This window comes from Bidens hawaiensis, unplaced genomic scaffold (assembly GCF_021521415.1).
Source record: "Bidens hawaiensis isolate Kalapana, Puna unplaced genomic scaffold, B.hawaiensis_p1.1 tig00002477_1, whole genome shotgun sequence".
In the NCBI taxonomy this organism is placed as follows: Eukaryota; Viridiplantae; Streptophyta; class Magnoliopsida; order Asterales; family Asteraceae; genus Bidens; species Bidens hawaiensis.
In genome coordinates, this window is record NW_027491136.1 from 744514 (window position 1) to 760648 (window position 16135).

The following is a 16135-nucleotide window of genomic DNA, read 5'->3' on the forward strand; positions in this document are numbered from 1 at the left end:
TCAAATATCATCAATGCATTTTGAGCGCATTAGTTGTGAATTAGAGAATTGCTCAATGATTAAGCGTGCTTTGGTGAAAGCAATTCAATTGTTTTACCAAGTAACTAAAAGCATACATATGCCCTATTTATGTGTAAATCAAACAATGTTCGTTAATATTAAGGGTTAGATGTTACATTTTTTAACTTAATTTTTCCACATAAATGGGTTTCTTCGTCTTGCTAAGGCTGTCATTCAAAACCTAGCAACTCCTTCATTTGTTTGTATTTAATCTCACACTAGGCGCTAACTTCTATCGGTGATCTTAGTGTCATCGTCTATCTTAAATGTTTGAATTTAAAATTTGAAAATTCATAAAAGCATCAAGCATAAAATTTACCATGCCCAGATGAATGTGCTCCACCTGCAGATTGTGTCTGCTTTATGGATTTGAAATGGGTGGTCATCTTCATGCTGCTGTTGGATGAATTGTTCTCTAAGGTTTATAAAGGCTGAATTGCTTTATACAAAAGTTCCCACTAAATTAAATCAACCTTCAAATGTGCAATTTCTTTTATATATTATATAATATAGGGTAAGTATAAGTTTTTCCTCTTTTGTGAATAAGGTAAATTGCAATTTTGTGCCTTTTTGTTTTTGAGCAGCTAAATATTATACTACAGAAGATTGAACATTTGGTCTACTGTTCTACACCCTAAATATCTTACCACCCCACAAACGTCTTTACATTTAATATGTTCTCGTATTTTTTTATTCTTTTATACTGGCCGGTGTAAAAAATTTTGCTACATTTTACAATATAACTATTTTGCCGTTACAACTAAGAACAATTTTTTTTAAATCATAATTCTTTCTATTTGTCTTTTAATTTCTTTTCATTTCCTTTTTTTTTGTTTTATCCTTCTTATCACTTTTATAAAGTCTTTTAAATAATTAATTAATTAACCAACTAGTATATTTTAAAAGTTATATATTTTTATGATTTATTTATTTAGCTTGTTTGATTAATGTGTTTACTTTATTATTATTATTATTATTATTATTATTATTATATAACAAATATTTTGGAGATGCAAATGAGTTGAGCTGAGTCGAGCCCGAGCTCGATCTTGGCTCATTTATTTTAAGAGAGACGATTCTGCTTGCCAGTAGAAACATGATTAATTAGAGAGTATGTTTGGTTGGAGGTAATGAAATAAAAGGGATAATGGAATGAGAGAAGAAATGGAATTGATAACGGAATGAAATGGATCATTAGCATTCCTTTGTCTTGTTTGGTTAACCAATATGAATGAAATGAATTATTACTTTATGTTGTTTGGTATCCAAAAAAATGTAGAAATGAAATAGAAATAATAAAAATACTCATATCTCAAAATAATTTTTTTTACCAAAAAAAAACTACATTGGCGACGGTGGTGGTGGTAGCTTCGGTGACGAAAATGGTGGTGGCGGTGGCGGTCAGGTGGTGGTGGTCAGGCAACGACAGTGGTGGTGGCAGTGATGTCCAAGTGGAGGCGAAGACAGTGGTTGTGGTGGTTACTGCAACAATGGTGGCGGTGGTGGCAGCAACGGCGGTGGTAGCGGTGGTGGCGGCAACGGCGATGTTGGTGTTGGCGCTCAGGTGGTGGTGGCGGCGATGGTGGTGGTGGTTGTTGTTAACTGGTGATGTTGAGAAAGTAGGGTGAAAGAGGAATGAAATGGAAAAAAATGATGGGGGGGGGGGATGAGAAGGAATGGTTTTGATGGAATGGGATCCATGTGTAATGGATGATTCATTTCATTGATCAAACCAAACATCATATTTTTCATTCCCACGCAATGAATCATTCCATTCCCCCTATCATTTTTGCATACCAAACGCTACATTAGAGGTATATATATGAAGAAGATAAAGCCTGATATTTGAAGAGCGGAGAAAACTGAAGAAGTGTTGGGCTTTTATTCTAAAAGTTCAGATGACCTTTTTTTATGGGCTTACCTAAGTTTAGCCCGTTTCTAAATCTCAAGTATCCAATGGCCTATGGTACAACTAATAAGAAAAATTAACAAAAGCTTGTAGTTTACAAGTTCTGACGTGTAATTAACTCAACTGTGTTAGTTCGAAGGACCAAAGGTGCTACCAGCGAATAACCAATGAGCACCAAAGATGTAATTTCCAAAAAGTTAGGACCAAAATTGTAATGCTACCATAGTGGTGGACACAATGATTTAAACAAAACTTGCAATCCCAACCTATGTCCTTGGTTATTTGAACTCTCATATCGTGGTTCCGGTAAACTGAATTAAGAAAAATTGATTGTGAACAAAACATGTTGAAAGTCACCCAAAGTGTAATTACTAACTAGTCATACAACCTTCTAAATTACCTTGTTCACTATTACTGAAATATATAATCACACTTTACACGCATGTTTTTGCCATAACAAAAGGAATATTCTTCTTGACTAGTTACCCAGCCCGCCCGCCCAACCTGCTTATTTTGTCACCTCTAACACAAAGGTTACTAAACAACAGAACAACTCCATCATTACTCACAATTTGCATTTAAAAAAATAATAATAAATAAAAAAGAAGCTTTACAACTTACAAAATAATGACTATATAAGTGAACCTCCACGAGCCCTAACCCTAGGTGGGCCGACGTTTGGGCCCGATATAAGACGGCAAAGATGCCACCTTCCTTCCTAACATGGCAACTTAATCTGGCTGTAATACACAACAAACAACAGGAAAGCAAGAACAATAAACAGAAAATGAGGTGAAAATATCAGCCTCTTAAATTTTAAATAAGAAATTAAACTGTCTTTATAAGTATTAGGATCACTAAGCCATAAGTCTTTTCCTTCAACCAATGCAGCTCCTAAGGTCCAAGAAACGTCACTTGGACCAAATATAATCTCTTTATCACCAACACAAAGGGTGTTTTCAAGAAGTGAAACCACATACGGAACCCGAAAACAGAGAAAATCAGCATACTTTTGACTTATTGGCATTTTGGTCAAACCAGATAATGATCTTGAACATAGTTCTTGGCCTTTTTCCCAAACTATTGATAGATTTGTTGATGGATTCATGTTTAACAGGTTGTAAACAGCAAAGAATCCGGATAAGGCATGGAAACGTGCAGATGAGTGAGTTTTTCCGACCAAGTTGAGCATGTTTTCACCTGCAATAGAATTTGGTAGTGAGTTTACACTGGTCCCATCTTCAATCGCATTCCTCATATCGGTTTATTGAGCCCATAAAACTAGAGGTAACGATTTTGACCCGTATAGAGTATACCTATAAATGGGTCGATTTTGACCCATAAACTTAATGGGTTTATTTTCAATCAAATACAACCTCTTAAATGGTTTAACTTCAAAAAATATTATTTTGTTATTATAATTTTTGTAAACATAAATAAGCACGCTAAGTTTTTATTAAAAATGTTAACAAAGAACAAAATGGCGTTATTGGTCAACACAACCCGACCCGTTTAAAGAACCCATTTTGCCACGTCAGCATAGAATGAAAATGTTAAACAACAAATAACAGTAAAGAACAAAACAAAATAGTTTGAAAACTGACCATTTATTGAAGAAAGTCCTGTGCAGTATGAGTCAACTGATAACTTTGACCAGTCCAATGAACGGCTTAAATTAACTGCTGCAGCTCTTGCTAGCAACTTGCACTTCTCCCAATTCGGCTCTCCAACTAAATTAATAACAAAATTGTTGTTTTTCGTCATTTTTTTCGTTGAATTCCCTTCAAAGCACCCGTGACAAGAATAGTTTTGTGTACACTCATAACCAAGACACGGATGCCGAATCTCAAAACTTCCAAAATCATGCTCTATAAAACCTTGTGAATAACTAAGCATAACAACAGTTCTATCAAACGCTTCATTCAACCCAAAAGCCGGTAACGAGGCTGCAACAATCTGGCGGTCAAAAGACCCAATCTTTGACCCAAAAACACCATGATTATTCACCATCGGTTGATTAATTTCCGTTGCTACCTGCAGCGAAGAACCACCAAGATCAAGAAGCCCTAAAGTAGGCAATCTTGATAAATTCCCAAACACACCCATATGATGGTTTAACGCAATCCAGCCATAATAACCTTCTTCTTCCCCACTCAAAACCCGAATCCAATCTTTCCTAAACTTAAACTCATGTAACTTAACAACCGCCTCGATATCATCCAAAACCCGCTTAGCAGATTCTTGATCTAATCTTCTTAACCCGGCTGTCGCCAACACAAATATAGGTGTACGTTTATGTTTTTCTAAAGGTACCCATTTCTCGGCCCGACGAATCAACGGCTCTAAAGAATCCTTAACCCCAGATGCATTTCCTACAAACTTATCCAAACCGGGCTCGGTTTGCATACAATGGTACGCACAGCCGTCTTTACAGTCATTGATTTTTGTTAAATTATCAGGAAAAGTATGTAACAAAATTGGGAATTCTGAATTAATATCATTATTATTTGTGACTTTATTTTTGCGCATCCATTCATATACATTTACTCTTGTTCCACTGCTTCCGCAGTCCAACACAACAGTGAAATATGAACTGTTTGTGGGAAACACGGGATTATGAATAAAGTAGTAACCAATTAATATAAACAGTGCGATTATTACTATGGTGGTAGCCGATTTCAACGGTCTAAAATGATGAAAAACTGGGGAGATTGGAAGCTTAGCTTTAGAAGGTGATTTGGGTTCCATTGGTGGATGACAATTTTATTATCAATTTGTGAACCGCGTACCTTTGCGTTATGTAAAATAAAACCCAGATCCGGAATTAAGTGGTGCAGGGGATGGCCCTACTGCCGGCGATCACTCCGGTTGTGTAGATCTGATGATCGGAAATCCAGCTGCAGCGATTTTTATATCGTATCGGGCCGGCTCAGAAAGGTAAGGCACGTCGATTTGAAGCTTGAACCGGTTTTCAAGTTCCTCGAGCAAAGGATCTATCTCGTCTAGAACCGAAGATGCGGGCTTTTTTAAAGAAGAAAAGAGAAATAATCCTAGCCAAATACACGAATGGGGAAGAGGACGAGGACGAGGACGAAGAGGAGGACGAGGACGTGAATGAGGACGGCGAGGATGAGTATTAGCTTTATTTTAGTTAATTAAGTAGGTTATTATGTTTTTAATTGGGTTCTATGTTTTTTATTTATATTTTAGTTAAATAATTGTTATTTTCTTTTTTTAATTTTATTAAAAAAATGAGTTTAAAGCCCTTCGGGGCAAACCAGAGAGATCAACGCTGGGAGAAGTTTTATTGCCCCCATGTCCATGTGGCAGTAACGTGGCATTGCGGAGGGGCTTTGTTGCTCCGGAGAGGATGGTCTAACAAGACAATAACATAACCATTTTTGTTTCCTACAATATAAGATACGAAGTTTTAATTATCAATGATGATAATATACTAAATTGAGCAATGGAAAGTGAAAAGCCGCTAGGTTATAATAAGGATTCTAAAATTAAAACTCATGATTGAACACAGGCAAAGACTAGTTCATCAATATGCACCGGTAGTACCGGATTTTTTGATGGTTTGAAAACTTTATCAACACCCTAATTGGACCGAGCTTTATTGATGTCTTCAGTAGCCGAGAATAGCGATAGGATTGAACCATTTTTAAAACAATGGGTTTATCACTTATTGTGGCTAAAATGACGTTGTTTTAATTTGTTTTTAAGGTTAATAATTCAAACATAGTTAAAAAAAAATCAAATCACGAAAGGAATAGCGAATTCAAATTTTGTTTAGCATCCTAACCAAATTTATATATTTTTTAATTAATTAAATTCTGTTAAATGACAATTAATACACATGCCATGATATTTATTGAAAAGGTAAGGAGGATTCGTGTAAGGTAAGATTACATTTATTGTTCTATCTTAATACTACCAAAATGAGCCAATACTAGACTCTAGTTAGGCTATGTGTATACACCATTTAGGGATGAGCTCGGGATTATGCCGGTATCGATCCGAAATTCATAAATATTTGATGCCGGTATCGAAATGTTTGGTTCGATACAGGTACAGTATCAATATTTCGTGCAAAAATTTGGGAAATAGTGGGACCGTACCGGTACCAAAAACTCAAAACTTGATACCGATTCGGTACTGATACCAATTCGATACCCGCCCCAATTCAAATCCCCAAATTCAATCTAGATCAAAGCATCCAACCCTAATCCCTTCTTCTTCTCAAGTCTCAACCATTCCTGTAAAAAAATCACAAATAAAAATAATAATAAACTGGAAAATAAGTTGTGTGAGATGCATGACCACCATCAGGCCACCCCCATCATGCATGACATGAACGCTAGCGGCGCAGTGTTTGCATGACAGGGTGTGAGCCACGCCAGCCAGTTCCGAGAGCCTCTGTGAATCATATCGAAGGGTCTAAGTGTGTGGTGATTGTTATCCCATCATTGAGTCCAGAAAAGTCGTTGGCCTTGTGTGTGAGGATTTTGTCATCACCTTCGGATGCTAAATTCAAGTTATAAAATTTGCTTGAATGATATTAAATGTCGAGCGATCACACATTTACATGCAAGTATGCATAATCATGTTGCAATATGCAACTTATATGTTTCAGTTTCAATGTCTATAGGAACTCATTTATTAGTTAACCTATGAATATATCTTCATATTAATTTAGAATGACAAGTGTTGGTTTTGTTTCGAACAAAATTTAATACACGAGACTAAATTTGAGTGCGGAAGGATCAATTCAGTGAGGTTTAGCATGCTCATATCAATCATCATTACCAATTTACCATGTTCATATCAATTCAGTATTAGAGTTCATCATCTCCAAAACTAATGATGAAAAGTTAAGTTAATATCATAACAATTTTTTATATTTAAGGTTGATATTGTGCTATATAAGAGATGAAATTCTCATATATTTATGTTGATTTAAAGTGTTATTATAAAGTCAATTTTCGAAAACTCAAAAACTAATTGGAGTGAAAAGCACGGGGCTTAATTTTACAAAACCCAAGTTTAGCACTTGAAAGGTAAGATAATAGATAGAAAAAAAGAAATAATTTAGATTAATAGCGACAACTTAACTACTTAAGAGATGAATAGTAATTCTATACAAAGTTGTGTGCTTCGTTGCGTTGATAGCCTCAAAACACGTCATATCTTACATATGTATTTTAATATTTTATACGAATCTACAAGTCAAAATAACATACTATTAATTAAACAAATAAATCACAACCTTAACCTGTATCATAACAATTCATCATATGTTTATTAATAAAAAGAGGATAAAACAGGCACGCAATGTAACGGATAACGACGCTAACAAACAAAGGTTTGACTGGAAGGTTGACCTCGTCATTTAACTTAAGCTTAAGCACCATCGGGTGGGTCATAATAACCAGTTTTCTTTTTCTTTTCTTTGTTACGTATTTTGGGCTGGCTGGTGTTGGACCCAACCTCCTCGAGCCTTCGATTCGCATCATCACTTATCGCACGCAAGGACACCATAAACCACCACCGGAGTTGCTAACGCCACCATCACCATCGTTCGCTATCGCTTTCGAACATCGCAGATCGGACTCGTGGTCGTAGATCCGAATTATTCATCTCCGGTCATCAATTTCTATCCTTACGTATGTCCGATTTCGCGTTTGTTGAATTATAAATTATTTTTAATTGTTGTTGTTGTTTTATTTCAGCTGTTGTTGAATTAGAGTTCAAATTAGGGCTTGGAAATGTTATGTTTATAGAGGAAGTGCTTTTTTATTATTTATTTATTTGTTTTAGCGTAAGGCATCCGTGTTCGTATGTGAATCGATCGATAGGCTGATACGGAGGCTATGTTGTGGTACTGGCATACGTGCTCATGGTGGATTTTTATTTGTTTATATACATATTTTATTTAATTTAATACAGGATGCATATTGAATGGGATGCACATGTTTAAAAATTTATTATATGTCTGCTCCCTGTATGTTGAAACTAAAGACATGTTTTCGTTCGTAAAAAGTTGGAATTTTACATTTTTCGTCTTTTGAGTCGATGGTGGATCATGTCGGCTGTCACAGCTGAGTTTATTATTATTATAGAGTTTTGTTGATTAGGTTTTCAAATACCAGGGAAAGTTGCAATTTTTTTTCTAGTCAGTTAGGTTTAGCATTTAGAATGTTTTTGATCAGCAGTGTATACAAGTTTTAGTCTTTACTGATGTTTATGATGACAGTGGCGTAGCTAGGAATTATTTTCTACGGGTTCGGAAAATTTCAATGGATGAAGGACCGATTGTCTTATCACTTAAGTTTGGGTTTTCTCCGGATTTGATGTTGAAATTTCTACAGATTTGATGTCAAATACATGAATATATAACACTAAAAAGAAATTTGTATGGGTTCGGCTGAACCCATTCCCCAAAAGCTGCCTACACCCCTGTATGATGAACCAAACTATGCATGAGAAGTTCAATATATGTTAGATTGCGGGTTTACATAAACACAAGTTCTTGGCTCGTATAAGGGCATGAGGGCAAAATGTGTTGTCAAGTTCTGTACGAGTGACGTGATCGTTATCGTGTGTTTCTAGAGCGTTGTTACAGTCATCAGATTTTGAGATGCTACAAATTTTTAGGTTTTTTTAGATTTCCTCATGTACTTGATTTTTATTCCATGTGTAGATAATCTATGGCTTCTTTTGGAATCTCTGTTTTTTTTTTCTACTTAAATAGTAACAAATTTGCTTGAACAGTCTTGCGGATAATAGGTATTTTCAAAAGCTCTCTCTGGTCCACCCAAAATGTCGTACGATGTATTCATTTAAGCCTATCTTGTGGACGATAACAGGACATATACAACAATGATATTCATTACCACCTCCATGATCACTAGTATTCTAAAAAGCTCCCTTTTACTAATGCGTGTACCCTCTTGTTTTAATCTTGGGATATTTGGTTATATCACCTTTCTTTGAGGCTGTTACACCTTTATTTTTGAGATATTAGCTAGCTAGGCGGTTACTCCAGGTAATTCACGGAACCTTTGGTTGTGATGATAATAGATTGATATTGTATGGAAAGCTGGTCTCTGTTTGAGAACTGAAAATTAATCTTAAAATGCACTCTCTGTTTTCAGCATGATGCATGGTATTATAGACCCCGGAACTATAGTCGAGCACTTCGTTAATCCACTTCTATACAGTTTTAATTGGCGGGGGTATAATACCCCGATTTCTAGTCTTATCTTACTTTTGAGTGGCATAACTAGGAAGCTACATTCCATTAGATTTCTAGATGTATAATGTATTAATTATTTTGCTTCATATTGCTCAGGGTACTAGCTGGGCATATGAAGCAAAATAAAGTAAGAACTGAGAAGTTTCAATGCTCTTAAAGGCCTAATTTAGTTCTTTGTGATAAGGACTCTTATCATTCTATGAGACTGAACTAGCTGAGCTCATACTGCATTCTGACATCTTCGGTTAATTTCTTCATTTATTTTGGACTGCCTAAAGGCCCTAAAACAATTATTACATGAAGTAGTGTAGGGAAAAGACAAAAAGGTGTCTCATTTGTTTTAATTTGGTACTTTTATTACTTATAACTCTGTAGAGTTTTTGGTGTTTTTTTTCCTATTCAGAGCTCACTTTTAAATTATCTTGCAGAGTAGCCATACTGAATTAATGTCTCCATTTATTTATAGTAAGAAATTAATACTTTTATTTAATCTTCAGGCTTCATAGATTATTCTTGGATGACCTTGGGACTACATTTGAACAATGACATCAAGTATGTTGGTTGGAGAGCGGAGGTACATTTCTTTCATAGTTTCACTCATACTCATCTCATTTGATCTCAGTCATGTTTACAAATATTTTGCAAAAGAACACATTTATTACAAGCATCGTTTTTCATTTAGGTGGGGCTCTTCAAGAAGAGGTGGTATGACTGTCTTGGGCAAAGTTGCTGTTCCGAAACCTATTAATTTACCTAGCCAAAAGTAAGCTCTTACAGTTGAATTATGATATATTGTGTTACGGTTTATATAATTATAAATTTATAATCTATTATTCTTTTGCTGCCGTTTCAAGGTTAGAAAACCATGGTCTGGATCCAAATGTGGAAATTGTTCCCAAGTGAGCCTTGCTTATTCATTCTTGGAAACTTTTTCCTTCCATTTTTATATATGCCAAATTTACCTTTCATCTCATGTTATTATCAGGGGTAGCCTTAGCTGGGGAAGTCGATCATCTTCATCGACATCAAATCCTTGGGGTTCATCTGATGGCACTACTGCTTCTCCACATCATCCTAGTGGCCGCCCTTCATCAGGAGGTGGTCTTAGTCGACCATCCACCGCTGGCAGTGACAGACACGAGTCTTCTGCTACTATGAGAGGCCCAAATTCTAGGCCATCTTCAGCTTCTGGGGTGCTGGCATCTAACCAATCAGCATTAGCATCTTCACGCCCACTCAGTTCAGAAAAAAGACCGGGCAGCTCGCATTTATCCCGTTTTGCAGAGCCTGTATATGAGAATTCAGGAGCGTGGGGTCCTAATGGTACTGCAGATAACTTGGTAAGTTATTAGTTTGATGTTATTTAAAGTTCTAAACTCTTTAACAAGTACTGCAGTGAACCAAAAACTCGCTTTTAATTATTTTTTATTTGTTTTTTGTGCAGTCAATATCCTCCAAAGTCAATGATTTTTCTCTGAGTTCTGGGGACTTTCCAACCCTGGGTTCAGAAAAAGATAATACTTCTAAGAGTAGTGAACCACATGGTAGTTTCTACTTATTATGGCACTATTTATCATATGTTAACTTCATTCTTTTGTTTAAATCTTGCTACTTTTTCGATCATATTAAAAGGTTTTTAGTTCCTTGTGCTTTATAATCTATGTATGGAAGTTTGTTCTCTGGCCACTGCAGAAAATGGCATAAGTTCATTTAAGTTGTTGCAAGCGAGTTTAAAAACGAATAGCCGCTGCTGATACTAAAAGGGCAACTTGCATTTAGTAGCAAGTTAGCAACCAACTTTGCCACTTTTTATGATTATAGCAACAAGTACTGACTCTTTTCTTACTAGCAACCAACTTGTCTTTTCTACCGGTTATAGCAACCAGTTAGTTGTGCTGATTATGTTCCATGCCAGCTTTTGCTGAACTGCAAATTTTCCGAGTTAACAAAAGATTTTTCGAATCAATGCATGCACGGCTGTTGACTAGCCATTCGATATATTTGTAATGTTAGCAGCATTCGGGAGGTAGATCTTGCTTTCTAATAATAGGCCAAATAACTAGATTCCTTTTTACTACTAGGGCATCTAATAAATATCATATGTTGCTTTGTATGTATATATCTTTTTATTGTAAGAAATATTTACCATACACAATCTTCTAAATCTGAACTTCCATATGTGGCAGATCATGCCTCTTATGTTTGTCCAGGTTCAAGCTCTGGCAGAACCGCACCTGCTAAAGAGAGAAACGAGTCGGCTCGAGCTGGTTAGTGTTTTTTTCTCTGTCTGTTCAGCCTTAATTTTTTCTTAGCTGTTCAAGTTAAAGTGTCTCATGTCAGCTAGCTAGCTAACAAAATAAGTGTTACATTTTCTAAAATGCAGATCACAAGAGTGGAACTGTTGATACTTGGACGAGAGACATTTCTCCAAATTTTGAAGATGGGATTCACCCTAATGCTGACAAGTGGCAGGGGGACCCACACCAATACTTCAATTCTAATGTCCCCCCTCAACACTATGATGCCTGGCGTGGCCCACCAATGAATGCACCTCCTGGTGTTTGGTACAGAGGACCACCACCTGCAGGTCCACCATTTCCACCTGTTCCTCACGGTGGGTTTCCAATGGAACCTTTTCCTTACTATCGCCCTCAGATGCCCTCTCCATTACCAAATTCACAATCGGGCCCTCCACCCGGCCTCGGCCCACGAGGTCAGCATCCAAGAAATGGAGACTTCTACAGACCTCAAATGCCTGATGCTTTTATTCGTTCTGGTATGCCAGTTAGGCCTGGATTTTACCCTGGTCCAGTCCCTTATGATGGTTATTTTGGTCCTCCAATGAGCTACAATCCCAATGATCGTGATATGTCATTTATGGGAATGCCACCTGGACCACCATGTGGGCCACCTGGACCTCATGGACCACTTGTCTACAACATGTGCCAACCTCCAAACCCTCCAGAACTCAACGATCCCCACTTTAGAGGCGGTGCACGTGGACCAGTTAGTAACATGTTTGTTTCGGAAAAGTTGGATTCTATTCCACCTGAGGAATCTCATGGGCCCTACAAAGTTCTTAGAAAGTGTGAAAATGAAAAGGATGCTGAAATTGAAGACAACTGGGAGCAGAATATAGAAAAGGTTGACCAACCAAGACCATCATTGTACAAAACTAACACCAGAAGGAATGAAGATATGCCTTCAAGAAGAAGCACATTAACCAACCAATATCCTTCTGAGGGCCCACACAAGTCTAAGGCATCCAATGAGAGTTGGGAAAACAAGTCATCTTTTCAAGAAGACTCAAAAGATTCAAGTTCGATACAGAATATTGAAGGTTTGAACTCAAAAGGTCGGGCTTCTTCTGATGTTCAGATGGATGCAGAACAAAGTAATGAATTATTAACTAACCCTAAGGGCAACTCTACAATTGCATTCGGTAGCATCCCCATCACTGGAGATCTTTCCCATCACTATGACAACTCAAGGTCTGTAATTTGTATTTGTTGATGTCATCCTTTCTATTTAAAACAGTTTGTTTTAACTATATTTGGTTATTACAGGCAAGTGCATCATGGCGTGCGAAATCAAGCAGATCACCATAACAGAGGAAGGTTAAGTAATCAAGAAAATGATGGGCGGCGAAAGAAACCATCATTTCTAGGCTCAGAGATATCTGCACCTGCTGAGAACCCTGAAATTAAGAATACAGGTGACTCATTGACTCAAATGGTTGATCCTGCTGATAGTCAAGCACAGGTAAAATCTTCATGTATGAAATTTATTTTGGTTTTTCTTATCATACATTTGGTCATTTATTAAGTATTGAACATTTTTGTGCATCACCAGCGAACTAAGATGAGGGAGTTGGCAAAACAACGGGCAATTGAACGACAGAAGGAAGAGGAAGAAAGACTTAAGGAGCAGAAAACAAAAGCTCATGCAAAATTGGAAGAGTTGAATAGACGTACACTTGCACCAGCAGATGGTACAATTCAGACTGCAGAAAAAACCTCTACTACTGTTCCTGAGCAAGTGGATGTTGATGGATCCCAAAAACTAACCGGACTAGCTTTTGATGATAGCAAACAAGAGCCTGTTGTCCAGATCAGTGAGAAAAGTCAACAAGAGCCTGTTGACCAGTCTTTGCTGGTGAAACAAGGTGTTGCTAATGCAACTGATGCTGAAAGCAAAGCTCCTTCACTTGGTAATGATGGTGGTGTTCACAGGCAGAAGCGTGCTAGTCATAAACAAAAGCTGAGTGTACAAACGGTAGAGACCTTGACTTTGGGTGACAAGTCAACTCTGACTGTGACAGGTGATGCGGTTATTAATAATCCAGGAAATTACCTGACCGTATCAGGTGAAGCTATATCAAGTCAAGAGCCAACGCTACCAAACAGCTCAAATATCATAACCGAGTCAACTCAGCAGAAAAAGAGAAATAACAAGAGTGGCAAGAATAAGCATAAGCCTGATGATGCTTCTGTGTCAAGAGAAGTTGATCTTTTAGAACCAAACCCAAGCACCATGATGGTGACTGATAGCAAGGATACAAAGCAATCTAATCTAGAACAGGTTTCTTCATTACCAAGTAACCAGCATAAACCTCAGCACCCGAGAAGGATGCCAAGAAACCCGCAAGCTAATAGATTTCATGTTGGTGATGTTGCTGTGTGGGCCCCTGTACGGGCCCACAGCAAAGAAGAGGTCACACAGGATGATGTGGATTTGCCAGAAAAGAGCAGTACTTCAACTCAGACTAATCTGAAAAGCAAAAGGGCAGAAATGGAAAGATATGTACCAAACTCAGTGGCCAAAGAGCTCGATCAGCAAGGGAATGTTAATAAATCAGCATCACCATCTTCACCCAAGAAAACAACATTAGAAGATATGGCAGATACTCAACCAACGGTGCCTGTATCTGTGACTATGGGGCCCACCTTGGAGTCCAAAAGTGGTGATAATAAGCAAAATAAGCAGGTGAAATCTCATGGAGCTTGGCGCCAACGTGATCAAGATTTGAAGAAAAGTTATCTTAAATCTACGAGCCAACATGAAGAAGTAAACCCTGTCCTGACCGAAACTAATGTTACACATGAGTGGGATCCATCTGATGGGTGGTTTATGCCTGATGAATACCCAACAACTGCTGTTGTGAAAGATGAAGGTGGAGTTACAGGTAAAGAAAAAAGACCAGCTTACAAAGGTCAAAGGAACAATGTGAAAAATCATAAGGATATTACTGGTGCGGAAATGGAAGTTGATCAAATTGACCGGCTGCCTTCTTCTAAAGAGAATCGTTCTCACTGGCACCCGAAACCTCAACAATATAAAGGCGGTTGGTCTGGCGGCAATCAAACTTCTAACTCAGAAGTCAGAAAGGAATCCAGAAGATTCTCTTCTCAAGTTCAGCCAGAAGAACCTGTTGATGGGAATCAAGAGGGTCGGAGAGAGAGAAAGCCGTCTTCATTCAAGGCACGGGCCTACTCTCCAAACATGGAAAATGAAGCCCAAGCTCAGTCCCAGGCTCGCCAGTTTGACCCGCAGCATCATGGTTTTAGAAAGTATGGAGGTCAAAATAACCGATCTGGTGGTCAAGATGATAAACCAAGGCATAACCAAAACAATGCAAATACAAACAGGGACAGGCAGAGGCAGAATTTGCATTATGAGTACCAACCAGTTGGATCAAACAATAACAGTAACAGTAATAAATTCAGCAGTCTTGATGCATCTGCAGATGGATCTGGCAATGCAGGTTCAAGGTACAAAGAAAGGAGTTCAGGTTCCGGTCAAGGTCAAGGTCAATCCGGACGAGGCAGCGGTAACTGTTATGGGCGGCAGTAGTCAGTCATGTGGCGGAAGGTTAAGAAATCCAGATGAGCTTGAGCTTCCTTTCTTTTTAGTCAGAAATTAGATCCATGGTGTCAGGTACGCTTTACAAGTTAAAATATTATTGATTTAACATTCTGAGGTTAAATTTGTTATCGACATGTCAGGTGCATTGATCAGGCATAGTCAGGTTGTCATGGGAACGGCGATCGAAAATGGGTGGCGGTTTGGTTTAGAAAAGATATATTTGTTTTGAAAGTTGTATTTGTTTGTTGGTAAATTGTTGTTTAGATGCGCGCCTGTTCTTGATATTGGTTAAGTGGAGAAGTGGAGAAGTTTGAACTTGCGTCTCTTAAACTAAATATTGTTGGTGGTTGGATTTGAATTTTGATAATGCCAACAGATTTCTTCATTGGTTCTATTCAGTTTCGTGTGACTTGGTGAAAATTTGGTGTGATAAATGATGGCATATTGTGGATTAATTAGTTTTTACTTGAGAAAAATGTATGTTAGATGGTTATAGTCCTGTTAAAAGAAAAATTGGTTTAATTTAGGAGTATAGTTAGAGAGTGAGTTAAAAAAAGAACAGAAAATAAAAGATGGTTTTACTGACAATGACACAAGATGCGTTGGGTAACCCAGAAATGGCTGATGAGTTGTAAGCGTCGTCTGACTAAATTTCAGTTGTGTTTTGTAATGTTCGTTATTTTAAATGTCAATACAATTTATTGTGTACATGAAATTTGACGGACATTTTAACACCACATGAATCACCTATAAGAGTATAGAACACCACTGTATGATATTGTTGAACTTCTTTTAAGACATTATAGCAATGTATCGAGATAAAACACCTTTAAACCAAACACATCTAAAGACTAAAGGTGTGCAATTTTTGGGTAGAACCCGAAAAAAGACCGAAACCGGACCTGACCCTCTACATTCGGTTGTTTATCGGTTCCAAGTCTAAGAAACTTTCGGTTACGGGTTCGAGTTTGGTTTTGAACCAGAGACCCTGAATAAAACCCGAACTGACCCGTATAAAGTTTGTTTCCGCAGAGTAATTA

The 16135-nt window shown here is 37.4% G+C and overlaps 1 protein-coding gene and 1 pseudogene across 2 annotated transcripts; one reads left to right on the forward strand and one right to left on the reverse strand.

Moving 5' to 3' along the window:
- Nucleotides 1-2620: 2620 nt before the first annotated feature.
- On the reverse strand, nt 2621-4717 carry LOC143619578 (putative apyrase 7; annotated as a pseudogene). The gene is made up of 2 exons (XR_013151205.1): nt 3574-4717; nt 2621-3169 (listed from the first exon to the last, which is right to left on the reverse strand). The product of XR_013151205.1 is annotated as a putative apyrase 7 (transcript).
- A 2838-nt stretch (nt 4718-7555) lies between these two features.
- On the forward strand, nt 7556-15494 carry LOC143619660 (protein MODIFIER OF SNC1 1-like). Its single transcript, XM_077091540.1, has 10 exons — nt 7556-7638; nt 9728-9804; nt 9913-9993; nt 10085-10129; nt 10216-10570; nt 10675-10774; nt 11417-11497; nt 11614-12721; nt 12797-12992; nt 13083-15494. Exons 2-10 carry the CDS (start codon nt 9773-9775, stop codon nt 15081-15083), a joined length of 3999 nt encoding a protein of 1332 aa, XP_076947655.1. The 5' UTR covers nt 7556-7638; nt 9728-9772; the 3' UTR covers nt 15084-15494.
- The last annotated feature ends 641 nt before the right edge of the window (nt 15495-16135 follow it).